Raw genomic sequence first — 27558 nt, forward strand, 5'->3', positions numbered from 1 at the left:
GCTGCCAAATAAATGGTCATTTCCCAGTTTTCCTCTAACTTGTCTCAGCAGCATTTCACAGTCTGTTACTACCTGCTCTGAGAAACATTTTCCCCCTCACCTGGCTTCCAGGCACCATGATTTCGCTTCTTCCTCACTGAGCATGATTTTAACCCCTTTGTTCAGTTTCTCCTTTTGTCCCCAACCTCTTTCCATCACAGGAACCAAGCTTAGACCTCAGACCAGCCGTGGGCAAACTACGGCCCGCGGGCTGGATCCGGCCTGTTTGAAATGAATAAAACTAAAAAACAAAGACCGTACCCTTTTATGTAATGATGTTTACTTTGAATTTATATTAGTTCACACAAACACTCCATCCATGCTTTTGTTCCGGCCCTCCGGTCCAGTTTAAGAACCCATTGTGGCCCTCGAGTCAAAATGTTTGCCCACCCCTGCCTCAGACCCTTTTTCTCTTCTGTCTACACTCACCCCATGCCTCATTCAAGACCACACATATACACCAACAGCTGCCAGCTTATATTTCATAGACAGACCTCTCTCCTGAACTCAAGACTTAAATATTCAACTGCCGACTTGATCTCCATTTGATGCCCAATTGGCACTTCAAACTCAACATGTCAGAAACTGAACTCCTGTTCTCTCCCACCCTCAATCTCTCTGCTCTTATTTCCATGCCGAGAAACCAGGGTTAGTAACTGCACAGGCTGGGGCTACAGTGCCTGGGTTGGCACTCTCTACTTTCTGTATATGAGTGCTTAGGCTCTTAGCGCCTAAGTTTCCTCATCTGTAAAATGGACATAATAGTAGCAGCTCCTACATTATAGGGTGTTGTGAAGATCGAAAATTATTCTATTTCAAGCACTTAGAACAGCACCCAGAGTCAGCACTATAATACACGTTTGAAGTGGTCACTACGAAGACCAAGGAAATCGCCGCCGGGCAAGTGCTGATGCAGTGGGACCCCGGAGGCTGGGGCTCTTCAGGGCTACCTGACTGGTGTCCTTGGGAAAAGCCAAGGGGAACCATCTTTCCTGACTTAATATTGGGACCTGGGTGTTTCCACAAAGCACCACGTATTACTCTGAAATACTATCAAAAAAGCAGGCAACGTACTGAGGTTCTGCTTCCTACAAAATACACCAGCAGGATCTAGGGAGCACACCAGGGGGCCAGGAAGAGGCAGTGCCAGGGCAGGAGGAAGATCTATGAAATTCCTTGTCCACAAGAAGCTGATACTGTAGCCTGAGAACCTTTATTTGCTAAAATGTAAAAAGGAGGGGTAAGGGTGGGAGAAGAAAAAAGCAAAGAAGCAGCGCAAGCCACCTTTTGGTTTGGAGAAGCCCACGTTATGGCTATGGCCCAGCAACCCATTACTTACGCGTTCGACATGGCTGGTTACTTTCCCTCTTTCCCTCGCCCGCTGGGAAACTCTTCAGTCGTCCTCCTAAAGGCCGGTCTGGCTGGAGGGGTGTGGACCAAGGAGCTCAGGGGGTGGTCCTTCCGGAGGGAGGGGCAGGGACCTGGGAATATCCTCGCACTTCTGGCAAGGAAAGGTGACAGCCAGGGATGCTCAACCACAGAGAGGGGAATTGGATGGATCCCGCGGCGACCCAGAGCTACTGGAACTTTACCGTAGCCACCGGTCTGGACGCGAGGCAGAACCTAGCAACGGAGAAGCTACGCCTGCGCAGTGCCATTCCTCTACGGCCTGGCGCGCTTCCGCCCCCGCTGCGCGCTATGCGCCTGCGCCGCCCGCTGCTGTTTCCGTGGCAACTGCGTCGAAGGACGCTGGGGCAGTCCCAGCAGGAGCCAGCGGATCAGCTGTTGAAGCCCAGGCCTCTCAGGAGCCCCAGGGAGGAGCCGACCCGCGGGAGGACCCGCCCAGCGAGATTTATCCGGGTCAGCCGCAGGTCCCATCCGCCTGCGCGTCAACCCGTTTTCATCTACCTTCAGATATGTAGCCCTGGACAAGGCATCTAATGATTGTTGCCTCAGCCTTTCCACCTGTAAAGTAGAGTAACAGTCATTTCTTCGTTCAGAACGTTATTGGGCATCTGCTCTGAGCTAAGAGCAGACTTGGTTGGGGATACTGGACAAACACAGACGCTCCCCTCCTGGGGCTTAATGAAAACGAGCCGCAGGTGCGTGGTAAACGAGAAAAGCTACGTGGGTGTCCGTTATTAGCAAGCCGCTCTGATTGCTTTCTTTGCTCTTTTTTTTTTTTTTTTTTTTTGTAACTGTTCAGATTTATATGCAAATTTTACATTCTGCAATTCCTAGAGGAATACATTCAGAACTCATGCAGCCAAAAGAGCGTGGTGAGAAAATCCATGTAGAAATGACGGAATCTGGGTGACAGAGCCCCTCCCCCACAGTGAATAATGCAACGACTAGAAAAGTACAAACCAGCGAAAAATAAAGGAGCGACCTAACAAAAAAATTAAGTACAACTTCATGCCAAAGCTTTCAGAAATGGCACTGCATTACAGAATGACATCCATCTCACCCCCACCCCACCCCCTTCCGGAATATCCCTCCTGGGGAAAGAAACCAAGTAGACAAAATACGGAGAATTCTCACCCATAATTCTGATGGAAAGAAGACACGAGTCTAAGAAGTGAGATGAAAGGGTAGAGTACGAAAACCCCCCAGGAAATATGATACTCATGTGTACATCAACATGTTTTCAAATGCAAGTAATAGAAAACCCAGAGTCCAAATGGCTTAGACAAAAGGAAGTTTTATAATCTCCCTTCACAGCAAGAATAGAGGTGAGGCTGTTTCACAACTGATTGTTCCAGTGGCTTAGTGACATCATCAATCTTGATGGGCTTTCCATCTTTTGGAGCTGTCTCAGGATGCTGGATGCCACCCTCACACTAGTTTACAGCATAATCAGGCAAGTTATAAGCCCATCGCTCATTGGAAAACAACTGGGTGCTTTATTAGGAGGGATGGACTTTCAGACGATGAGAACTGTCAGACAACCAGTGCCAACCCTTCGTTTCCTAACAGTGTGACTAGAAGCAGCTCCAGTGACATTTCTGCACCTAAGTCCATCTCTACGGAATGGGAACACCTGCTTGTTACTCAACGTGTGGGGTGGCTCCTTGGCTGGTTTTCCAACTGCCATGTGCTAGAACCCCGGAGGGCATGGCCCTGTGTGTGTACTATTCGGGAGATTGAGTTTCTGAAAAGTTTTACTGGAAACTCAGTGCTTGAGCACTGTTGATAGTTTTCTCATATTCCTTCCTGAATGCAGTGAGGAGTGGAGTCTTGCAAAGATGAGTTTACCTAGCCTGTAACGAGGCTGTGGTAAGGTCATCGACGAGCCTGAGTACCGGACTCCGAGAAGTGACTGCCGTGATCCCATTGAGGTTTCGTGGGACTTCAAGGCACGCCGCAAAGGACGTGGCCCGGACTTTGATCCAGTTCCTCCTCCATCCTCCGGCAGGCCTGGGGCACCGTGGATAGCGAAGGCAGGCTCAATCAAAGGGAAAAGGTGTACAGTTCAAATAGAATGTGAAGGCCCTCTCCTCTGAACTCACACGTGAGAAGCATTTCCCGGGCTTCTAAGGATAAAAATATCACTCTACATAAGAGGTGTGCGTTAAAATGCCAGGTGTGAAGCTCTCTGCTGCAACATCCGCCTTTTAGGTCTGGAGAATGTACAAAAGCAAGTGGATGAGGTACTGCTGCTGACATTCCCACAATTAACTGGAAATAAATAAAGCCTGGGTTTTGTTAACTCAGCGTTATTAAAGTGCACATTGGTAGATCTTTGGTGTTCAAAGACATGACATTCACAGTCTTTCTAACCAACCCCCCAATGTCCAGGACAGGTTACAATTTGTAATGGGGACAGTTCCACTCACCTCGAAGGATTGACATAAGGATTAGATGAATAATAATGCATGCAGAGCTCTTGGCACAAATTAGAGCCCACACGCTATTGTGTGGCAGCTGGTCCCCTACGCTGCTGAGGTTGCCTAGGGGTCTGCTCAAAATTCACATCTCAATTAGCAGGATTCCTAGTTTGGGGTTCAGAGAAATCTTGGGAGATACCCCAGGTGTCCAAGATCTGCTCCTCGCAGGATGTGCAGCTGGGCGCTCACAACACAGACACCGGCTTAGCAACGACGACTTCAACAGCTGATAGCTGCCTGCCTGATGGACTGTGGCTGTACAGCTTGGCTTCCCTCCAGTCCGTCACAATAGCAGCAAAGGGGACTTGGGCCGGGAAATGAGTCTTATTGGACAGTCTCATTGTCATTGAGAAAATGCTAGTCAACTGAATTAAAAGGGATATGAGCAATCTGTACATCACCTTCTGGATGGAACTCCAAAGAAAACAGATTATACAAACACCAAAGCTATTTTACGTCAAATAAGCATCACTTCCACTGGGAAATGAGCGTGAGTGTGTGTGTGTGTGTGTGTGTGTGTGTGTGTCTTCGAAGCGGCCTTATTATCTATAAATAAAACTGCCCCGTGTGAGAAAAAAATAAAAAGGAACTAGCCAGAGGCAGGATGTTTCCGATTATTATTATTATCCTGCCTTTTCCCACAAACACAGAGGCAGCTTTTGTAAGCCAGGTGCAAAGGAGGTCACTTCTCATTGTTTTAACACCTGCTGTCTTTCAGAATGAACACGGCTTCCACCAGCCATTGATCAATTCAGTCTTCAACCCACCGAGAATGACTGTCTCCTATATTTTGATAATACTTCTGAATAACGAACGTGTCCGTCCAATTTCTGTTTTGTCGTACCACTTCCCTCCCCTTTTGCTGTTTTCATAGTGCTTATAATAAAACAATAGTTCCTGATTCAAGGGGCAGAATGCTGATAACAGCTGCATTGTTCATGAAACAAAAGTGATACATTCATGAGACTTACTTAGAGACTTGAATTGCTTATGGCCCTGAGTATATCAGTAAAATGCAGCTTAACAGCAGAGAAAATATCGACTGAATCTATTAATTTACCATAGGTCGCTGCCAGGTATAACAGAAATATAATCTTGATTTTAAAAAAGCCGGTAGAAGGTCAGTAAGAATTTTCGCGCGCACACTGCCTCCTCTGTCTGTCTGTCAGTTTTCCCTCTGCGTGTCCTCCTCTGCTTCCTCTCTCCCTAGCAGTGCAGTGCCTCCGAGAAGTGGTGCTGCCCTGTAGCAGGACTAGGATACCCGAGGCCCTCACAGCAGATGACCGGACAGTGGTCGTTGGCAGACTTTCCCACGGCTTCTTACTGCTCAGATGGCCAGTGCGGCCTGTGGGTGCTGGGAGAGCCTTAGTATTGGGTCATGGAGGGCATGTGCCTGCCTCAAGCATCCCCATGGAGTTGTTTACTTACAATTTTTATGCCTTAAAAATTGTTTCAGATGTTTTAGTTGCCCTAGTAAATAAAATGCAGATAAAAATGAGAGCGTCAACTTTTAAAATACTTTTAATTAACATATAAGTGCAGAAAAGTGTGCAACTCTCAAGCATCCAGCTCAATGAATGTTCCCCATTTGCAAACACCCGTAGGATAGGTACATGGATTAAGACGCAAAAGAGGAGCCGAATTCCAGAAGCTCCCCTGCGCCTTCCAAGTCTCATCCTGGGTCTCCTTCCCCAAGGCAATCACGCCTGCCTGACACCAAAGATTATTTTTCCCCCATAAAGGAAGACCTTCTATGCAGACACTATGGGAAAGGAAGTACATAGTGTGTATTCTTTTCGGTATAGCTGTGGCCAGCTTACGGGCGTGAGACGCATCGGTGCTGTTGCTTGTAGATGACATTGTTCTCATTGCTGGGCAGTCTTCCTGGTCTGAAGAGACCACAGTTCACTTGTCCTTTCTACAGCGGAGGGGCAGCTGCTCCCAGGTTTGGGGCTGTCATGAGCAATGCACTGTGATCAATCTCGGACGCACTTTTGTGTGCGTGCATGCCCCTTGCTGGGTCAGAGGGTGTGTATATGTTCAACTTCAGCAGATAAGTGGAACTTCGGTTCTGGAACTTAATGTGTTCCGAAGGCTGTTCGAGAAGCGATGTGTTTGGAAACCAAATCATTTATCCCCGTTAGAAACAATGTAAATTGAATTAATCTGTTACAGACCCCCAAATAATTCCCCATTTTGACTTTTCTTATATACAGTACATGTCTAATGTACTGTTTAAGCTATAAATAAGTACTTTAAAAACAAAAAGGTCATGTATGTAACGAAAATTTAACAAAAAGGAAATGAAATGTACCCTTGGCAACACCCTTAGTAACATCAGCACTCTTGATGCCTCTTCATGCTTTAAAATTGTTCTCATCATTGATTTCGCCATGCCGTGCTCCACAGCCAGATCAGACTCTTGCAATTATTTCTCTTTTAAGCTCTATCATTGTCTCCCCCATTTGCCTTTGCCCAAATTCTGTACTCATTTTACTACTGAATAGTAATACAGTTTCCAAATCACACACACACGGAAGGTGACCCTGGCCAATTCACCCAGGCCTTGACACAAGCAGAAATAGAGGCAAGCCCACTCCGACTTCTGTGTCTGTGGAAAACAGAATTGTATCCTCATCAGATCATTTTCCCACAGATGAACGTCAAGGATTTAATTTGGCCAATGCTTGTCCTAGCCAGTCGTGGGCAAACTACGGCCCGCGGGCCGGATCCGGCCCATTTGGCTGTTCTATCCGGTCCGCGGAGCCGAAAGAGCGGAGGGTTCTCTTGCTCTCCCCTCCGTTCCTTCACCAGCAGCAGTGTTAACAAACACTCCACCCATGCTTTTGTTCCGGCCCTCCGGTCCAGTTTAAGAACCCATTGTGGCCCTCGAGTCAAAAAGTTTGCCCACCCCTGCGACTGACTCATGGGGCCAGGGCCGGTGTGCCGGGCCTGACTGTGAGGAAACCAGGCTTCTCTCAGAGTCTGAAGACATTCAACGCCCTGCCGGCCACGGCGGAAACATGGGCCTCTTGATTTGTATTGGAACATGGCGATAACAGCAGTAGACAGGGCCCCACCTGGCCTGCCCCAGCCTTCTGTCCTCCCAGCCAGGTTCAGGTCTCTGAGGCTCTTGCATTTCCTCTCATTCATCCTGATGCCTTTTTAGAGGAATATGGATGGTGGCTCCACCCCCAGAGTCTCAGGAAGGGCAGCCCTTCTGTAGAGAGCCAAAGGATGGAAGTTTAGCTATTCTGCCCCCCAAACTGCTGCACAAGGAAACTAGACATGAGCACACATTTCAAGAAATGCCTAGATTTGACCTGGAGAATTGAAAACAAATGATTAGATATGAAGAAAAAAGAGAAATGGATCGAAATCATAGAAGATGTCCTCTGTATTCATTTTCTATTGTGTGCAACCAATTATCACAAACTCAGTGCCTTTGAACACCACCCAGTTAGCATTTCATTCAGAGGGTCAGAGGTTGGCTTACCTGGGCTCTCTGCTCAGGGTCTTGCAAGGCTGTAGCTGAGGTGGGCTCTGGGTCCCCTTGCTGGGCTCTGGGTCCCTTGCTGGGCTCTGGGTCCCTTTGCTGGGCTCTGGGTCCCTTGCTGGGCTCTGGGTCCCCTTGCTAGGCTCTGGGTCCCTTGCTGGGCTCTGGGTCCCCTTGCTAGGCTCTGGGTCCCTTGCTGGGCTCTGGGTCCCCTTGCTGGGCTCTGGGTCCCTTGCTGGGCTCTGGGTCCCCTTGCTGGGCTCTGGGTCTCTTGCTAGGCTCTGGGTCCCTTGCTGGGCTCTGGGTCCCCTTGCTGGGCTCTGGGTCCCCTTGCTAGGCTCTGGGTCCCTTGCTGGGCTCTGGGTCTCTTGCTGGGCTCTGGGTCTCTTGCTGGGCTCTGGGTCTCTTGCTGGGCTCTGGGTCCCTTGCTGGGCTCTGGGTTCCCTTGCTAGGCTCTGGGTCCCTTGCTGGGCTCTGGGTCCCCTTGCTGGGCTCTGGGTCCCCTTGCTAGGCTCTGGGTCCCTTGCTGGGCTCTGGGTCCCTTGATGGGCTCTGGGTCTCCTTGCTGGGCTCTGGGTCTCTTGCTGGGCTCTGGGTCTCTTGCTGGGCTCTGGGTCTCCTTGCTGGGCTCGGGGTCCTTTGTACGCTCATCCAGGTTGGTGACAGAACTCAGTTCCCTGCAGCTCCTGGAAGCTGCCCTGAGGTCTCAGCCCATTGGCCCTGTCACACCAGCTGGAGTGCCTCTCTCTATGGGCATGACGATGGAGTCTTACAGAGTGTAACCTGATCAAATGAGCCACTGACGTATCCCAGGCACCGTCCATCTGTCCACACTCAAGGAGAGGGGTTTATACGGGCCCACCCATCAAGGCGTTGGAGTCTTGGGGGGCCTTCTTAGAAGTCTTCCTGCCACAGGCTATAAAATCAGGTGGTTAAAAGAAACCACTTTGGCTAATAAAGAAAATAATGGATGGACATTATTGGGGAGAAAGGTCACAAAGTCCAGGTTCTATAAAGTGGAGGACTGTACCCAACCTATGTCCTGTGTGGGTTGTTGCAAGACTGACTGGGTCATGCATGCGGAAAGCTCCTGCAGAATGAGCCTGCTCTGCAATGGAAGAAAATTAGAGAATGCACCTGCGAGTGTGCCTGTGTATCTGTGTGTGTGTGTGTGTGTGTGTCTGTGTGATTATGTGTCTGTGTATCTGTGTGTGTCTGTGTATGATTGTGTGCCTGTGTGTATCTGTGTGTGTGTGTGTCTGTGTGATTGTGTGTCTGTGTATCTGTGTGTGTCTGTGTGTGATTATGTGCCTGTGCATATCTGTGTGTGTGTGCGCCTCTGTGTGTGTCTGTGTGATTGTGTGTCTGTGAATCTGTGTGTGTCTGTGTATGATTGTGTGCCTGTGTGTCTGTGTGTCTGTGTATGTGTCCACAAGGGCTGTAAAATACCCCACATTACGTGCTTCTGCTTCCTCACCCACAAGTGAGCCCCTCGCCTTTTCTACTCCTGAGGCACCATTGCTTCCTAAAGGAATGAGACGCATTCCACTACTCACCTTGCAGCTTCTCTTGTTCTTTACATCCCTTCCCCACAGTTCAGAGCGAGCACCTCAATTATGTCTGTGTCCACTTCAGTGTCATCCAAAAGAGACAATAATTCCAGCATCAATGCAACACATGACAGGGCCGAGTGCAGTCTCCACTAAGCTCAGGGGCCGCCGCTGTCCTGCAGGGTCCTGAGAGCAGATCTGGCGGGTCCCTTTATCAGGTGTTGATTGCGTGTCTGCGGTCAACCCAGAAAAACAGCATCTGAGTGGGCTCCTCCCCGAGGTCTCTGCCTCTTAGAGATGCTTCTGTGTTAAAACAAAGCAATACCCTCCAAATAGCCATTAATACGAGGCTTTCATAATGGCACAGAGACCATTTTGAACTACGTTTGCTTTGCTGTATGAAAAAGCAATTGAACACAGAATAACAGTTCACAGTGGCCTCCAGGGTGGCCTGCACCACCCGGAGTTTCTGACCTCACAGGTGGAGGGGAAGCTGGTTTGCAGGTAGACCTAGCGGTGCGGTGTCTTCTGACCTCATCACGGGGCATGGGGTGAAGATACCATCAGCAGAGCAAAGGCTGCAAGGAGGCTTATTGCTCTTGGCATAAAACAAATGGCAGTGGTGGGCACCATAAATCCTCCAGATGAGGGAATTATTAGTGACACGGTGACCTGGTGTGAACCTGTAGCAAGTTAAGGGGCATTATTGATCGCCTTCTCAGTCTCCAGGCTCAGAGAGGGCTACCTTACACTGAAATGTAAACACTCCAGGCATTCTTCCAATAACAGCCTTCAACCATCTCTCAGCTCAGATGAGACGTTCCCTCTTGGTTGGGTTTTGATGCCCTGCTTAGGAGTAAATGTATACCATGAGATCTCAGCACGCTGAGTACGGAATCTCAGCTGTTATCAGCCCAGGGCTGTTTCTTATCTCCTCCGTGAAAGCTTAACCAAAACAGGCACCAGCACAGGGCAGTTTTCTTGCTCAGTCTCAGAGTCTTCTTCCTAGAGAGCCAAACTGTAATTCCGTTTCTTCATCACCAAGCGGAGACCTTTTATAACAGACACATGGTCCCTCTGGTTTTGCAGCCAAGAAAGCTCCCTCTCCCCCTGCTCGCCTCTCTGTCCACATCCCTCCTTCTCCTGTGACCTTCAAAGACCAAAAGAGCCTGCCTTCACCACCATCTCTCCTAGCAGCTCCCCAGGGCAATCTCTCCCTCCTCTTACCTCCTGCGGGGCTGTTGTTTATTTTATTAGGTTGTAAATGGTGGAGAAACCACCTCAAATTGGCTTAGGGAAAAGGGATGTTTATTGGCTTCTAAACCTGGAAGCCTGGGGGTTAACACTGTCTCCACAAACTCAGTCAGATGCTGTTCTCTATGGCTCACCAGCATCTCATTCTCCGAGGCCAGTCCCAGTCCCTGCCTGGTGGCTGGGCGCAGAGGGCTCTTCTGGCCCAGCTCAAGTGGGCCACGATCCGCCAACGTCAGATACTAGTAATTAAAGAGGGATAGGCCTAGAGCATTTTCCTCTGGATTACTTTATGTAGTTAGTTGGCCTATAAACGAACAGCTCTTGCCCCATGTGATCAGCAGGTCTGACCCCTCGAGTCTTTTTCCTGGGCCCCGGGAGGTGCACTGGCCACTTATGTTATCAATGACTGAAAGCAATGCTAACTGGTGGGTAACTCAGACAGCAAATGAGCACTTGTTATGTAACGTTATTGCTGCACGTTGGAGAAGGTTCTAGCAGTCTCTTACTGAGCTGCCTCACTGGCAGGAAGGAGAAAGCCTCACCTTCTCCCTGTGACGCCCCCACGTCGCCGGTGCACACGTGCCTCGTGTCCCTGACACGGGTTAGTGTGGTGACCGCACAGCAACAAACTGGGCAAAAGGGCACCACCAACCTGAAACACACAAGCAAAAGCTAGGCTTCCGCTTTAAAACCCTCGGTGTGGGCTCCGTTCCAAGCCTGAGAGGCACGGTGTTTTCAGTACAGCCTCTGATCCGCGGTGAGGCCGGCCGGCTGCTCTCCAGTTTACAAAGAGGAAATCATTTATTTTGTGAATTTTCTAGGAATATTTAGTTTGGAGAAATGAGTTCAAAGCATTTGCCCAAATAACATTTTTCCACACAAGCAGAAAACTAGAACTGACAGCACCAATTCAATGAAAACCATTCTTTTACCACAGTGAAGACGACCCCTTTCACATTAGCCAGTGAACTCAGCTGGGGTGGGAAAGGGAGGAAAGGTTCGCATCCTGTCTTAACTTTGAAACATAAAAATCTGAGGGTGCGTCCACCCTTCACACTGACCCATGTTCGGACCGGCCTCCTGCAGGCGGCAGCTCTATGCGTTGTCTGCTCTTGGCCTTCAGACCCCTCCAAGAAGACAGGAAAGAGCAACAGAGAGGAAAGAGAGGAAATAGGAATCAAAGAACAAGATGGCACACTCAAACCTTGTCAGTAAATGCACTAAATGCACACAGTGGGAACCCCTGGCCAGGCTGTCCACTGGAGCGTCTTGGAAATGCCCTGGGTTTCAGCCTCAGCTTATAGCGGTCTGATGGGGGCCTCGGGCACCCCCACCTGTAAATTACTCTTTAGCTTTGTGTTTTCTCCGGTAAGAAAGCCCCGGATTCCTTCAGCCATACTCACTGCCTACACTGCCCTCTGGACCCCACCAGGGCTGGGTCTCGCCTCTGTGCCTGAGTCCTCATCCAGAAAATAGCTGGTGGGGAGCATTTCCCTTACACAACACTCAGGGCTGTTTTCAGGACAAAATAATATCAAATGGTTTTACATAGCATTTTATACTTTAAAGCACTTTTATAAGCACGTTTTGTATATAGCCCATGTAGTCCTCACACCAATGAGGGAAGCTTTTTAAAAAAATTATGATTATGTAAGTGAAGGTTATATAATGTTCTCAAGGTCAGAGGGCTAGGACCTACCCCGAGACTTTCATACTCTAGCGCCTCACATGACAAGAAAGAAAGTCATATAGCACGTTCCCACTGGAACCATAAGGTAGGAGGAAAAGAATTGCCCACAAACTAATTTACCCCAAAAGAGGGATTTCTTAAGAAGATTCCAGGACATACCCAGAATCCCAGGTTACCTAGACCTCAGAAGGGCCAGAGTTCCAGAAAAACCTTGGGAACAAAGCTGCCCTCTCACCCCAGCTCACTGTGTGTAGGGCCATTCCCTCTGCAAGTCTGTTCTGTCCTCTACTCACTTCTCTTTGATTAGACTTCAAATCTTAACCTTGGCCTCTCAATCCGCTGCTTTTCACAAGTACTAAACACATCCTAGATAAAACACAGCTCACATGGGAGTATATTATTCACTGAAGAAAAACACCAGGCTGGACAAAAGGGAGATTATGATGTGTGAAGTTCCAATTCCTAATCATTTTCCAACAGGGTGATACTATTTTTCACACTAAATTTCATATAGAGATTGCCACGAGTTTTACTCAAAAGTCTCAGCTCATTTGTTTTTCTAATAGAATCTTCTCAGTATAGAATAATTACTGATCCTCAATGCTGAATATTAAATTGAACCCACAATGAAAAATGAGTGGATTATGGGTGTGTGTTGTTGTTTTTGCTAAAAGGAAATATAATTAGCAAATATAAACAAAGCTATAAAAGAGTATTGATATTATTTAGAAAGTTCCCAATGGGCATCTGAGAAGTTGGTGATACAGATAGTTTCAGGAGCCTTCATCTCCCAAATTTCTCTATTCTCTGGACAAGGACATTTGAACTCAATTGAGAAACGATGGGTTTGACTTGCTTCGGGCCTTCATAGGCTGCTCTTAAGCAACGCACAGCAGGGAGATGAATCCCTAAGGAGCTGAAAAGCGAGAGTCTGGCAGGCCTAGTAATCCCAGCTCACACTAGGGGAAGGATTACATGAAAAATGACGGAACATATCCATATTACATCGATATCCACACACATGGATAAGAAACACATCGCATAGTTGGCGACTAACTGGGCAGAATGATGAGTAAACATTTCCACAAGATATCTGCAATTAGTAAATAAGGTGGAAAAATGTTCGCTCCCACGAGTAATCGAAGGACATAATTAGATGCTCCATCTCCTACAGGAAGTGATTTAGGCCATTATGATGTGTTTCCTTACTTTTGGGAATTTCCTAAGAGGACGGATTCCATCTACCAATTATTTTCTGTAATGAAGCAACATCCAGGGTCAGGAAACAGCCAGAAACACTGCCCCGTCGGCCCTAACGCAGCCACCACACAGTCAGTTTTGAAGATTATTGGCAACATGAAGATATTTCTATCAGGATTTCAAGGGAAAGTTCAAAAGTCAATGAGAAACTCAGAGTGGACCAGGTTCCTGATACTATCCAGTCCCCAAGCCTCCCACATAGAAGTGAGGACAGCGAGTGAAACCTGGCCAGTCTTCCTGGAACCAGCCCTGGCGCAGGCCTGAGGGTGATGTGGGTCTGGGCACATGAGCTTGAAAGGGGCCATGGGAACTCCAGTTAGAAGACAGGACAACTATCCGACGATCCAGGGAGAACTGTAAAGGGCGTGGGATGCCCTGTGGAAGGGGAGACGGGAGTTAATGACCAGCTTGTCGACTTTGCATGAGAATAAATCGAACACCCTTAGGCATAAATAGTGGCACCTGAAACCTTTGTAGTCACTCATGTGCATTCTTTCCCCATGTAGGTACATTTTTAAAGATAATAGGACCAGGAGAAAAGCCTTCCTTGCACCATTTGATGTATCCGCTCCGGGCAGGAACCTGTGTCCCAGCCCTGGCTGCATGAGGAGGGTTAACCGTGGGCAGGGCCAGCTGCTGCCCCAGGCTGAGGTCAGAAGTCACCTGTCAGCACTCCCAAATCACATCCCAGCCTCTTACTGAGCCTCCTCAGTCACTGTCTCCCTTCTTTGAAGTTGAGAGCTGTTCTTCCCTCCTCCCCCTTCCCCTTCCTAAATCCTTCAAAGCTCTGTCCAGACGCCCAGATACCATCTATGGACAAGGACTGCGCCAGCTACGACCCCATTCTTCCCACCGAAGGAGCTTAAGTCCTAAATATAAATGGAAAGGAAACGTCAAGGTAAACACTACCTTGATCTCATGGAAAGTCATCTTCCGAGGGTCTGTTGACGAGTTTCTTTCTCACTGTCACCAATCAGCACCTTCCCAGGCCAAGGGCCCCAGGCGCTGCATCAAAGCTAAGCAGATGGCCGCACCTGTGTCAACAGATAGGGCTCCACAAAGGTGGACGGTGCCATGAGGCACCTCCAGTGAAGGGGTCTCACACCAGGTGACGCGGTCCATATATTTGGCCTGCTGGTCCGCAAGCCCATGTCTGATGTCCTTTTCGAACATTTATCCTTCCGCTGCCAGCACCTGGGGTGGCACCTGAGCCAGACTGCCTTGTTTTAGCATCTCTACCTTTGCCACTCAAGAATTGTGGCCCAGCGTCCATTTCAGTGCATGTTCTCATTGTGCTCTGTCGCAGACTGGGTTCCTGTGGTAGATCCTGAGACAAGGAATTCGTGCCGGTAGGTTGCTTGACAGGCGATCCCAGAAAGTAGTGACGAGGCTGGGAAGTGAGACCGAAAAGAGATAGCGCTCTGCACTGCACACCTGCTGCGTGTCAGGCACTTTTATACACATAACATCAGAGAGTCCCACTGCAGCCCCGCGGTGTACCTTTCACTATCCCCGCGTACAGATGGGGAGACAGAAACTCGGACACCAAGGGCCCTACCCCGGGTCAGCGGGAAGTGGTGCAGTGGGACTCCTCCCCGCCTGTCTCTCTACATCAGAGGATCTTAGCGGTCCTGCCCCAAACGCTCCCCATGGCCCTGGGGTAAAGCGTGGTGTCAGCTGGCGAGCATTCTAGGGCTCATGACCAGATTCTAGAAACGCTATAAGTGGGATAACCCACATTACTGCTGCGATTGGGGGAATGGAGAATGGAAGGTCCACCCCGCTCAGCCGGCCTCAGCTCTAAGTGAGCCAGCCATGAGGAAGCAGGCACCTTAACGGCTTTGGTTTTGCTCCGAGCAAGGATTCTTAGCCTGGGCTGCATGACTAGACCTGGGGAGAGGGGCAGTGTCTGAACCTCCTGAGATGGTCTGTAAAGTTGTGAGTCTTTTCTGGGAACAGGCTCATCACTTGTATTGGAGTCTTAATGATCCATGACCCAAACGTTTCCCAACCACTTCAGCTGGGCCACCCCAGGTAAACACCCCCATGACAGCTCTGGTAGCAGCAAGACCCAGCTAGCCAGTCCTTCAGAATGGCTTGAATCCTCGAGTTTTGTTCTTTTTTTAAAAAAAATGTGGTCTGCCTTCAATTTTTATGTTTTTGTCTTTTTGCTACTAGTATTTATGAGCCAGCAGCAGTTATTTTCCATGGAGAGCTACAGGGAGGGAAATGCAGAGTAATTTAATGATCACACTGTTTCCTCCTCCTCCTCCACTGTTCCCTGCACTTTCCCCAAAAGGTATAATTTCCTTATCAAATTTACTTTCTTTCACTGACACACATTCATGCTCTTTCAAGCAAGTGAATGTGCCTCTATGTGCCTCTTTTAGGAAATCAGCACTTGCAAATTATACCTCTTTCCGTTGTCAGGCTAGGAAAAAACCTATTAAGAAAATATTTATGTTCAAAGCAGATATTCTAAAAAAAAAAAAAAATGCTTCTTTTAAAAATAATTCCCCAAACAACTCTTAACAGGTTTTGATTAAAAGGCCCCTTTTGTTACTAGTGTGAAAAGAACACAAGCAGACCCCACTCCCCTTTCCTTGCACGGGGCTCACTCTGGGGCCGGACCCCTGGGCTCGGCTTTCGGGAGCCTGCTAATAGCCGACGTGGCTGTAATCCTCAGCTTGATGAACTGTGACTGAGCGTGTCTGCAAGTCATAGAGCTTTAGATGTCCCCCTGACAGAAAAGCAGACACAAGTGACCGGAATGAAACGGCAACATAGTAATGACATATTTTCCCAATTGGAAATCATGACCATGTGGTCCAAAGGATCCAATCAAGCCAGGGACTGGCTCTTTCCAGGGTCCTAGGGGAAGCCAAGGGCCTTCCATGGGGGTACTTTTCCCCCAACTTAGAAGGACAGCAAGACCTTCACCCTCCCCCCTTTGCGAAATCAAGGGGAACACTGGAACCGAGCATTGAAGAGGGCGGGGGTGGGGGTGGTGGGGGCGGGGAGGGGTTGTGTTGGGAGGGGCAGTCCTCGCTGTTTCTTCTCTGGGAATGGCTGTGGGCTAAGACCACGCCTAGTGCACCTCTTAGTCCATAGACGTGCTTCTCTCAGAGGTGACAGGAACCAGGGTGTGGGGCTGCCAGGTGAAGTGCAGGGTGCTGAGTGAAGTTTGAATGTCAAATGAACAATGAATACCTCCTGGTATATAAGTATGCTCCGTGCATGTATGTGCCATGCGTGTCTCAAATATCGTATGGGACATGAAAAATTCACCTGTGGTTTATCAGAAACTTAACTGAATGTCCTGTATTTTTGTCCCGTGAACCTGACAACCCTAGCCTGGGGCGAAGGAGGCCCAGACAGGCCATGATGGATCTAGGCCCAGAACAGCCTTAGAGCCACCCTGGGGCTGCGCATCCTCACTGGTGTCGGCCTGCATGCCACTCCTTGGCTCCAGCCCCTGCCAAAGACAAGGGTCCCTGTGTCAAAATCCCTGCACTGATCACACAGAGGCACACTGCCTCTAAGTGTTGGAGCAGTTCCTCACTAGCTGTAGTTCCATAATTGCCCCAGAGCCTTTGGACTATCTCTTGGGTCTTTTATGCCATCAGAGCAAATTGGCAGCAAGAAGTTTATAATCCCGTTGACATGTGTTTCGGGTTAGGGAGGAGTGGTACAGATTTTGTTCGGAGCAGCATTGTGGTATTGCCAGAAGAGTTGCATTTCAGTTGGAATTAAGTTTGCATGTAAGTGAAAAGGTCTGTGACATTTCTTATCCACAATGTAAACCTTACAGGAAAGCAGTATTGATCTGGGACACCCCTCCTGTATGAGAATCCAATTGGGAGTTTCCCGCTGCGAGTGGGGGTGTCTTGTATATGCTCGGAGCATGCTACAATTCTAGTACTCCCTGTCATGGTTTCTGTTCCCTGTGGGGGACATTTAGTTATCCACTGGGGACTATTTGTCCAATGCCTACAACATGCATGTCTGACACACTGGCGTTACAGAGAATATAGTTCTTTCTCTGTAACTCTCTAGGGGTACACATCGATAGTGGAAGACAGAGAATAAACGATTACAGAACCATGTGATAAATGCTTTACTCAACTTAGAAAGAAACCAGGGAGTCTTCCTGGAGGAGGTGCTATTTGGAGTGTAAAACTCTGAGTGGGAGCCGCCTTAGCGGATAGGAGAGGGAGGCTGCTCCGAGGTGGGAGGAAGAGTCCATGCCCGTAGGGGCTCCCAGGGGGCAGAGCTGGAGCAGTGGCAGGCGCCACAGCCCGGGCTCCTGTGTTGTGGACCCTCGGGAATGGTATGCAACGGGGTGTGAAAGCAGAGCCACATTGTTTCAGTTTCAACTGAGACCCCAAGAAATGGATGTCACAGTCCAAAGTGGAGATTGAGGCCGCTGTGCCGAAGGTGCTGAAGACAAAGCTGTTTCGTTACTCCTGTCTCAGCCCCCGCATCGGGGCCACAGAAGAGAAGCTGCAGAGGAAGAAAAGAGTTAGGGATATGCTGTGCATTCCAACCCCTCCCCAGGCCGTGGATGGCTGAGTCTACACGGTGCAGGACCAGAGATGAAACCCCGCCCTCCAAGTGGGTGCCCAGCCTGTAGCAAGCATGGGCTGGCAAGGAGGAGTGATTTTAAGTGAAATCGCAGATACTGATGAAGTCATTACGCTTACACTAACATTTTAACTACTGACTGGCCTGGGCATGTTTATTGGTTGAAAGTGATCAGAATAGTGACGGGAACGGGGCCACTGATTTTCACCCCGAAGATGAGAAAGGTGGCCTACAGAGAGTGGTGGAAAAGCAGAGGAGGGTGCAGCAAAGGGTGGGAGGAGACGTGACCCCCAAGAAGCCCGGCATCTCAGGGGGCTGGCGTTCCTTGTTCACCGCAATTCCTCAGGATGCCAGTCTTTGCTTCCTCTGGGTTTCATGGGAAGCCCTGTTCTTTCTATTCATTCTTTTATGGAAGCTTAAGTGAGGTTGAGCGGGCTTCCACTTTAAGGCTTCTGAAGGGTAGAAGATAGACACACTGACCTTCAGGGGCTCTGTCACCCAAGAATTGGGACTCTGTGGCTGATGGTATCACTCACAGCTCTGACATGCCCACACTGCTGTCACCCTGCCTAAGAATACGTCCAGGCTCCCTGCTCTAGTCGCCGCCTCAGGTCACACCAACACTCAGCGCTCCCATCTGATATTTCTTGAGCATTTGTGCACCCACCTGCAGGTCTCCGGATCCCTCCCTCAGTGCTGTGCTTAAAGAGGGAAAGTGGCTATTTACACATCTCACACCTGTGATCACGGAGCCAGGGGGCCACAGGCATCTAATAAATCCTTCGGGGAGGATGTTCATGATATGGCTGCGAGGATGGACAAACTATCAGAATTCCAGGAAGGAAGGAGTGCAGGCAAATCATCAGAAAGAGAAGCTGGCAAGCCGACACAATCACTTTCTCTTGAGTGCAGTTCAAACCAGTCAAGGTCAGGAAGTTCAGCTGGGCCTGGTGGCCCCTCCATCCTCCATCGTGGCTTTTGTCTTCAGCAGCCAGCAGGGCATGGGGAATTCTGGTTGGACCTCAGTCTCAGTACAACAGCTTTTTAATGCTCTGCTTTACAACTTGGTTATAAAACAGGAGGATTTCATGGCATGTAATACGGGTTTCTTCTCTCGGGGGTGTAGTAAGGTAAGACCCCTGGGAAGCCTTTATAGCTATAATGGGGGGAGTTCATCGGGTTTTCCAAGCCAAATACTCTTATATTACTAGAAAGAGGAGTCGTGTTTGTTTATTAAATTATTTGCATGGTTTAGTCTATCCTTGTTGAACTTTGCAGACACACGGTGAGATGAGAGCTGAAAAACCCCAAGTTCCTGCATGTGAGAAAGGAAATGAAGTTATTATGAGACAGCTGCTCTCAGGTCTTTTCCAGCCTCACTACAAAGCAGGGAGCCGCATTTCAACCACAGGAGTTTTGCCTCCTTTTCAGAGATTCATTCCATGTGTGATGGGGAAAGCACGCCACGGTGCCTTGTGGATTGTGAAGCACCAAATGTTTTAGTGCCACGTGTGGATTTTCCTTTGTCTCATGAGAAACTAGATACCTGGCTAAGTGTACTGGCTTTCTGATATGAAGATTGCTTCTTTTTCTTAAAAAAAATTTTTTTTAATTGATTTCAGAGAGGAAGGAAAAGGGAGAGAGAGATAGAAACATCAATGATGAGAGAGAATCATTGATTGGCTGCCACCTGCATGCTTCCTACGGGGATCGAGCCTGAAACCCGGGCATGTGCCCTGACTGGGAATCAACCGGGAATCGAGCCGTGACCTCCTGATTCATAGGGCGATGCTCAACCACTGAGCCACCGCGGCCGGGCTGAAGATGGCTTCTTACCGAGTTGGAGGTAAAATGGTGACATTGATGACTGGCATGCCCACAAGAGAAACGGGCCTCTTTCTGGCTCATTCTGGCAGGCTGGCCTCTCTGGTCACCCACTGAGGCCACTGGGCTCCATCGGCCAGTAGACTTCCCCGTCTCTGTCTGTGCAAGGGCGGGGCTAGGCCATGTTATGGTAATACTAGTACACAGCTACTGCTCCTCTACAGATTTAATAAAACGTGTTGCCAGTTCTTGGGGGTTACCGTGAGAGTTAGATTTAAGGGAGCAGGAGTGTCCTTCGAGGTCTGCTATGAAGCGCAAGGACAAGCTGTCCCTTGACCTTGGGGAGGGCGCTCAGGCTGCCAGCTTGGCCACCCTCCTGAGTGACAGCGATGTGTTTTCTCATTATTTCAGACTTCGGCAATGATGAGTCTAGAAATGCAGAGAGCATAGCACAGTACAAAGAAAATAAAAATTGTCCAGAGCATCCCCACACAGATAATGACTGTAAAAATATTATACTTATTTTTTTTCTTTTTAACATAATTCAAATCTATAAAAATGTAGGCACAGTTACTAAAGTTTAAGTCCTAAGAGATGCTCCAAGGAGACACAATTTGTCCCCAATTACTAGTATCTGCAAAACAAAACATAAAGACCAAGCCCCACAAATATATGATCAGAACTGGTTTAGATTTGGCCACAAGTTCATTATGTAATTGCTCATCCTTTTCTTTGCATATTAAATCCTTTTTTTAAAAATTTTTTTTAAAATTTCTTCCAGAAATAGAACCTTTAAAGAAGTGCCTTTAAGGAAGGTTTGTTGCTTTAAAAATTCAATTTCTGATAGTCCAAAAGATTTATTTTTTACTGTATAAATGCATAATACTTTATTGTCAAAATGCTGTTTGCGAAATGTCATTGAAAATCATTTTAAAAATGAAATGCATCCTTGGAGTGATGAAAATGCTCTGAAATTAGATTTTCGTGATGATGGCAGAACTCTGAAAATTTACCAGAGACCTGAACTGTCCACATGAGCAGGTGAACTCTGTGGTTTTAGGTCATAAAAGGCTTTTCTTTTGCATTCATTCTTAACAGAGGACTATCCTGGGTTTGCAATTCTGGATTGATGGCTACTTTCTTGGAGTGTATTTCCTAAAGGCAACGAACAACAAGGGCCCACACACTCATGCTATTCTTAAAACTTTAACTATAGCATCTTTTGGTAAAAAAATTAGAGCTGTTTAACAAAATAAAGGACCTTAATTTCTTCACTTCAACTTTGGGGGGAATCTGAGGCTGCTGTGGTGAGTTACTGAGAACCCCTGGAAGCTCTGATACACATCATCTAATGCCAGATAAGCTCTTCTCTTTTCTAATAAAAATGAGCTGCAATGTTTTCTCGGGTTGTGGTATTTCTGCCCCTGCTCTCTCCCTGTCAGAGAGAGGTTTGTCTGAGTCCACACCTGCCACAGAGCAGCCTCCTCCTCCAATTCCAGCTTTGTGGGCTCCAGCTCCACTCTCCCTGCCCCGGTCCCCACCTTTCAGGCCCGAGGGGTGCAGAAAGGGGTGCTTCCGCCTCTGCTGGTCCCAGCATGCATCACAGTCCTTGGGGGTATCTGCACGCCGGCCCATACCCCTTAGGAGTCCCTGCTCAGTCACCCTTTGAGCATGCCATCTGTCCGCGTGGCCTCTGCCACGGGGTGTCTGCAGGGACCCTGTGTGCTTCCTCAATGACAGCAGGCTTTCCTCCGTGGGTCCCCACACACAGCCACAGGCCCATTCCTCCCAAAGGCTCCTCTCCACCAGTCTTGACCAACAGGTGGGTCTGTGTGACTCGGGAGGCACGTTGCAGGAGGTTTGAGTGATTTCATTTGTAACTAACGGCGGAGTGAAGATGTCCATCATGGGGGCATCCTCCTCCCGTGGCTGATTTCTGGGTGTGAGAATAAGAAGCAGGGCGGTCATCGCTGGTGCCAGAGGTTGGTCCCCAGATCGTGCCGCAGCTGGAAGGGAGCGAGCCACTGCTGACACGCCCTCCTGGCTGGGGCAGGTACAGTGCCCAGTGCATCCCAGAGAGAGCCTTTGAACGTGGACGTCATGTCTTGTGTTTGGTAGAAGACAAGTGGTGGTGGTCCATGAATCATCCCACTCATTTCCAGAGCACGGGTGGGTTCATAGTGATTGCACATCATCACTTTCTTTCACGCAGCCGAGGAAGTTGCCCCCTCTCCATGTTCCCGACATGACCGTGCATGCGTGGTGTGACGGCTGGCAAGGACTGGCCATCAGGGACGCCCACTGGCCTTCTGACAAGTGTCCCTTGAAAGTGGACAATCAAGGCGCCAGCTCTCCAGCAGGCAGCTGAAGCTCAGCGGTGTGGTTCCTACTTCGTGCCTGTCCTGTCCCGTGCCTGTGCTCACGAGAGGGGTGGCTGTCCTGGCCGGTGTGTGCACTCTGGGGGCTGCAGGGGAGAGGTCAGTAAGCCTTCCCTGTGCCCACACCAGGGTCCCGTGGGCCGGGAACATCGAGCGCTGCTTTGCCAGATGAGGTCCCGGCAGGAGATGCTGGGGTTAGGCAGGCACCCCCTGCCCACACGTCTGCCAGGCCAGCGTGCTGACCCACAGCCTCGGGTTAAAGACAAGGTCTTCGCTTCTAGCCGTGCATTCAGGACGGGCGTGTCAACATTCCTCCTGTCACCGGGCAGTCAGCGTGTGCTGACCGATGGCATCGCCTCTTGAGAAAAGTCCTGCCTTTTGGGCTTTGCTTTGTTTCAGGCGAAATGTGCCCAGACTGGTTCCAGGCAAGACGGCTGCTCCTAAAACAAGTGACCAATCCCTAACCAGGCGAGAGACTGAGGGACTCCCAACAGCTGGGCAAGGCTGTGGCAGGCAGGGTCCTCTGGGAGCCTCGGCTCCCTCCTCTGTGACAGGTAAGTAATGTCCATGATCCTGTCTGCAGGGCTGTCACTAGGGTTCAACGAGATAAACGCAGCGTCGGTAAAGGGCACTCAGTAGGTATTTACTTGTTGCTGCCATCATTTCCTTTATTGTCAAGAAAACCACCCGACTTGTCACGTCCACCCGCACCTGGCTGTCCCTGGGCCGCTGCACTGACCCGCACCTGTTCACCACCGTGGCTGCAAGCCTGGGCCCTGCTCCGGTGTCTCATGGCTAAGCCTCCACCTTGTGTCAGGTCCTCATCTCAGAGACGGTGTCTTTTTTCCCTGGGGGTCTCCACCTTGGGAAGGTGCCTACCCCTGCACCGTGGATGCACCTGTCCTCCGGCCTCCATCCACAGGGCACTGCCCACCTCAGCGTCTCACATCCGCCTGAGGGCCAGTCCCGCAGGGGCCCCGGTAACACGAGGAGGCGCTGTGCGACCCGCTCCCGCTTCTCCTTCACCCTCCCAGCACTCAGGCTCCTTCCCAGGCCCCAGGAGGCTGAGCCCTCAGGCTCCGGAGCCCCAGCGGCGACTCTGAGCTGAAAGTGCCTGTTGCCAAAACCAGCCGTGTGGCCCGAGAAGGAAAGTGTGCGCCTGGCCCCCGGGAGGGATAGGGGGAACTCAGGAAGCACCTCCTGTGGGCCCCTGAGGCACAGCAGCCCCTGACGTGCGGGAACCGTCCTGCCAGCCATCTCCCAGAGGCCACTCACTGTGGGAGAACGGGATCCAGGGGCCTGGGGACCCACCTGCTAACTGACCTCACCGTCAAAACAGGCTGTGCGGGGACTGTCTCCTGTTCTCCGACACCGCCAGGTAATCCACAGGACAGCTTCGAAGTGGCAAATGGAGTATTTGCAAACAACAGAAGCGTCTTGGGCTGTTTGAAATAATGTTTCTCTCACTGTTCGTGTCGACTGCCTTGATTTATATTTTAGCCCAGCCCGCCCAGCCCTCCCAGCCCTCGGACTGCCTGGATCAGAGCCCTTGGTGCTCTGGTTCTTGCCACCAGGACCTGCCAGCCTGGACCTGTCCCAGCAGAGCCCAGGCCGGCGCTCCGAGGCCCAGCTTCTGTCCCACCTGCCTTGGGACTCGGGGGCCAGTATCTGGACTCTGACCTTTTCCTCTCGTTATCAAACTTTCCCTTCTATCCCCTAACCTCGGTTTCTTCCCCTGGTGGAACTTTCTGCTATTTCCGGTCCCATACCCTGACTCACAGGACTTACATCTCCACTCGGCAGCCCAGGGGAATTTCCAAAGCAAAAATGGTGATGATATTTTACAATGGAAACACGTGAAAAGCGGTGGGAGAAGGAGGGAGACCTTCCTAGGGGGCGGCTTTGTGTCCTGAAGGTGGGCGAGGGCGACAGGAGGGGACAAATGCTGGGGAGAAAGGGTGGGTCTGTCCTTGATCTGTATGTAGTTCATTCAACTTGTTTCTAACTTGCATGGCGAACAGAGGAGGAAAACTAGTAAAATCAGAGCAAGGGAGCATAGCCCCTTTGAAAACCACTGGGAGGTCCTGTCCTCCCCGTTCCATTGTGTGCCTCCTGCCAACTGTGAAAGGCTGCAGTGACCCCAAACAGATCCTTTGGGGGGTGGAAGCGAGGGGGTAATTTTATTTGGAAAAACAGTAAATGTCTGCTATTGTTGAAGAATTAGAAAGATAAACCACATGGCCCTATCAGAGTAGAGGGGTGCTTGTCCACAAAGGGCACATGTACGAGGCATGCGTGTGGGGAACCTGACAGAGCGGGTGAAGGCAGGTCTGCAGCGCCCAGGGGCCCTGGAGCAGGCATGAAATTGTTTGAAACATCGAGGAAGTGACACACCAGGTAAATACCTTCCTCTTCCCGTTCTGATTTCAACTTCCCCTTTGGCACATGCTTGGGGGTTTCAAGTGGCACAGGTGTTTTCTCTTTATAATGTTGTGTTCTTTTCTTAAAGGGGACCACCCGAACTGAGTCAGCCCCACCTCATGGAGAAGGAGACAGAGTTGCCCGGTGTCAGTGGCTCTGATGTCACCAGTTGCCTGGATGAGGGTGAACAGCAGGGTAATATTTCCCTCTTCCTGTCTGCTGCCGAATCCCACAGAAGCCAGAGTGTCCAGGAGCCCATGGACCCGTCCACTGGGTCCACCTCGGGGCAGAGGACAGGCGGAGGAGGGCAGAGTGTGGGTCTGAAGTAGAGAACCATAGGTCTCTGCACCCATACATCTCCTACTTAAAGATAGCACTGGTGACGCTGGGCATCTGTATGTTTGCAGTCCTTTAAAGGAGGCAGAAAAACTCAGGCATAGAGTAGCCAATAATGAAAGCCAGAACATTGAGAAAACAGGTCCCTGAGGGTTGTGGTCAAGGAGACTGGCTGGGCTGGAAAATGAGCTGCAGTTTGGCACAGAATCCCAGGTTCAATTAAAGCTCAGATAGAGAAGCATCCAGCGACAACCTGAGATGGGAAGGCAAGTTCTTTTCCTTCGGACGTGGTTGAGAGTCCTTTTGTGGCCAGCACAGGGGAGGTTCATTCCCAAGATTCTTATACAAACACTAGAGGCCCAGTGCACAAATTCGTGCACCTGTGGGGTCCCTCAGCCTGAACTGCAGGATTGGGTCAAAACTGGCTCTCCGACATCCCCTGAGGGGTCCCGGACTGTGAGAAGGTTCAGGCCAGGCCGAGGGACCCCACCGGTACACGATCAGGGCTGGGGAGGGATGTGGGAGGTTGGCCAGCCCGGGAGGGACCACGGGAGGGCTCCAGGGTGTGTCCAGCCCTTCTTGCTCAGTCCCAATTGGCCAGACCCCAGCAGCAAGCTAACCTACCAATTGTAGTGTCTGCCCCCTGGTGGTCAGAGGTTGAGCAGCCTTAGCATATCATTAGCATATTATGCTTTGATCGGTTGAACGGCCATCTGACTGACCGGACACTTAGCATATTAGGCTTTTATTATATAGGATGCTGTTTATCTATAAGGTACATATTAATCTGAGTCAACATTTACAGAAACAGTGTCAAAGGATGTGGGATGGGTTATAATTCTCCACTGTTTTAAGATTGCACAAAGCCCCTGCACCCATGAGGGAGTGGTGGGTTCTGAACGGGAGGGGGCAGAGGGTTCATGAGGAACAAGGTCGGGGTATTGGTCAGGGTCCAGACCAGAGAGAGAAACCGCACAATAGCTTGAACAGGGAAGGCTTAATGTAAAGGATTATTAACTATAACAGAGGGTTAAAGATGGTGAGTCAGAAGTAACGAGAACTCTAAAGAAGACAGGCTTGGCAGACACAAGGCGCAGCCAGGACCCCAGGGCTGAGACCCAGACTTCACTGAGGATACAGCCAGGGCTTTCCGTGGCAGAGATGTTGCTATGGTGACACACTCAGATCTTACCAGAACTCGGTCCTTAGGGTACCAGGGAAGGCTGTTCATGGGGAAATGTCTCATCAGAGGGCACCGAGGTTTTGTACAAAAATCCCACCCAGAGGTGCTGGGGGAAGCGGTTGGCTGCTGCTGGGTACCATGAGCTGAGGGAACTGGGAAGTTCCTCCTGCCATGTCTCTCTGGTCCCCTCTACTGACAAAGCTGAACATCATGCCAACTGGCAAAGTAAACGTATTTAAAGGGCGCATGTCCATGTTTACAGAACAGGCAAAAAGAGTGAATTAGCAGCTGCGAGGCAATACATACATGAGGATCACAGCAGGGTTTCACTAATGTCAAGTTTGGAAGGGACCTAAAGTTCCTATTGAATCCCGAATCCTCTCATCCCATCTAGTGGTTGCCAGGCTATGAGACATCTGTGGCAAGGGAGCTAAGAACAGTCTGAGACGGTCCCTCCGCACATGGAGGCAGCTTCTACCACTGGTTCTTTTTCTGGGCACTTATCTACGTCTCTCACCTGACAGCTCTTCAAATACATGAACTGGGTCCTTCTGCTTTGCTTCTTCCCCGCCTCTTCTGCCTTTTGTAAACGACACATCCTTACGACCTCCCTGGCAATTCAGAAGCCTTCCACTCTACCACGCATGGGCATGAGTGCACCGCCATAAGCCTAGGCCTCTCTCCAAACCTGTCCCAAGTGCTCACAGTGGAGCAAGAGCTGGCCATGCCTAACTGCCCCTGTCTTGTTGGCCACAGTGGCTGACCTAAGGAGTCACTCCTGACCTATGTCGGAAATGGGACTTTTCAAACTGGCGCTAGGAAAGAGAAGTCTCTATTCATCAATCGTGGTGATGAACCCAAGAAGCTGTCTTCCATCCTGATTCCAGCCAGAGAGAACACATCCAGGAAGAGAGGTGGAGATGGAAACCAAGAGAAAATCCTGATGCCATCAGAGTCCCTGGTTCCTGGCAACCTGAGGCCAGCTCCATGCCCTCGTTGCCTCAGTTGGGCTAGTTGAGCCAATAAATCCCTCCTTTTTGCTTGAACTAGTTCAAGTTGGATTTCTGGCACTTACTAATAAGGAACATCTTAACTTGAAAGGAAAAATGAGGCAAGAGCATCACTGGCTCGCTTCTTTGGGACAGGCTTTCTGTAAAGCGAATATAACTTTAAGTAGAAACTCTGGAAATCCGTTGTTAATGATTTTTAAGAAAAGTGTATGATTTTGAAAGTGAGATCTTGGTCTGCCCCATTTCTTCCTTTTTCTTTCTGAAAAGGAAAAATGAAAGGAGGAAGGAAGGAAGTAAAGAAGGAAGAAAGGGTGTCTAATCTGAACTCACATGGCACTTTTAGGCTTTTTAGAGGTCTTTATGAACATAGGTGGAAATTAAAATGTCTAACTATTAGCATATATAAAATTTGTAATCTTGAAATCCATAGCCACTGAAATAATTGTATAAGATATACTCAAATATTTCTTCTTTGTCTTCAGGTTCAGATCTTTTTCAACAGAATCGGTGTTAGGTTTTGAAGCTAAAGTCTATATATTGAAACTGGAGGAGTGTGAAACGACAATACTGTAGAACGTTGTCAAAGTTTCAGAAAAATGAGGCTGCGGTTTGACCCACTGTCCTTGGTATCCCATTAGGCTTCCAT

At 49.5% G+C, this 27558-nt stretch overlaps 1 protein-coding gene across 1 annotated transcript in view; it reads right to left on the reverse strand.

The window, feature by feature from the left end:
- The window catches only part of IQCA1 (IQ motif containing with AAA domain 1), a 117483-nt gene extending 115836 nt beyond the window's left edge, over positions 1–1647 (reverse strand). Inside the window, exon 1 of the mRNA XM_036320861.1 lies at positions 1379–1647. Within this exon, the coding sequence (XP_036176754.1) occupies positions 1379–1389 (11 nt within the window). The 5' untranslated portion in view covers positions 1390–1647. The remainder of the gene's footprint in view (positions 1–1378) is intronic.
- Positions 1648–27558: the final 25911 nt, after the last annotated feature.

The sequence above is a fragment of the Myotis myotis genome, unplaced genomic scaffold (assembly GCF_014108235.1).
Source record: "Myotis myotis isolate mMyoMyo1 unplaced genomic scaffold, mMyoMyo1.p scaffold_m19_p_8, whole genome shotgun sequence".
Taxonomy (NCBI): Eukaryota; Metazoa; Chordata; class Mammalia; order Chiroptera; family Vespertilionidae; genus Myotis; species Myotis myotis.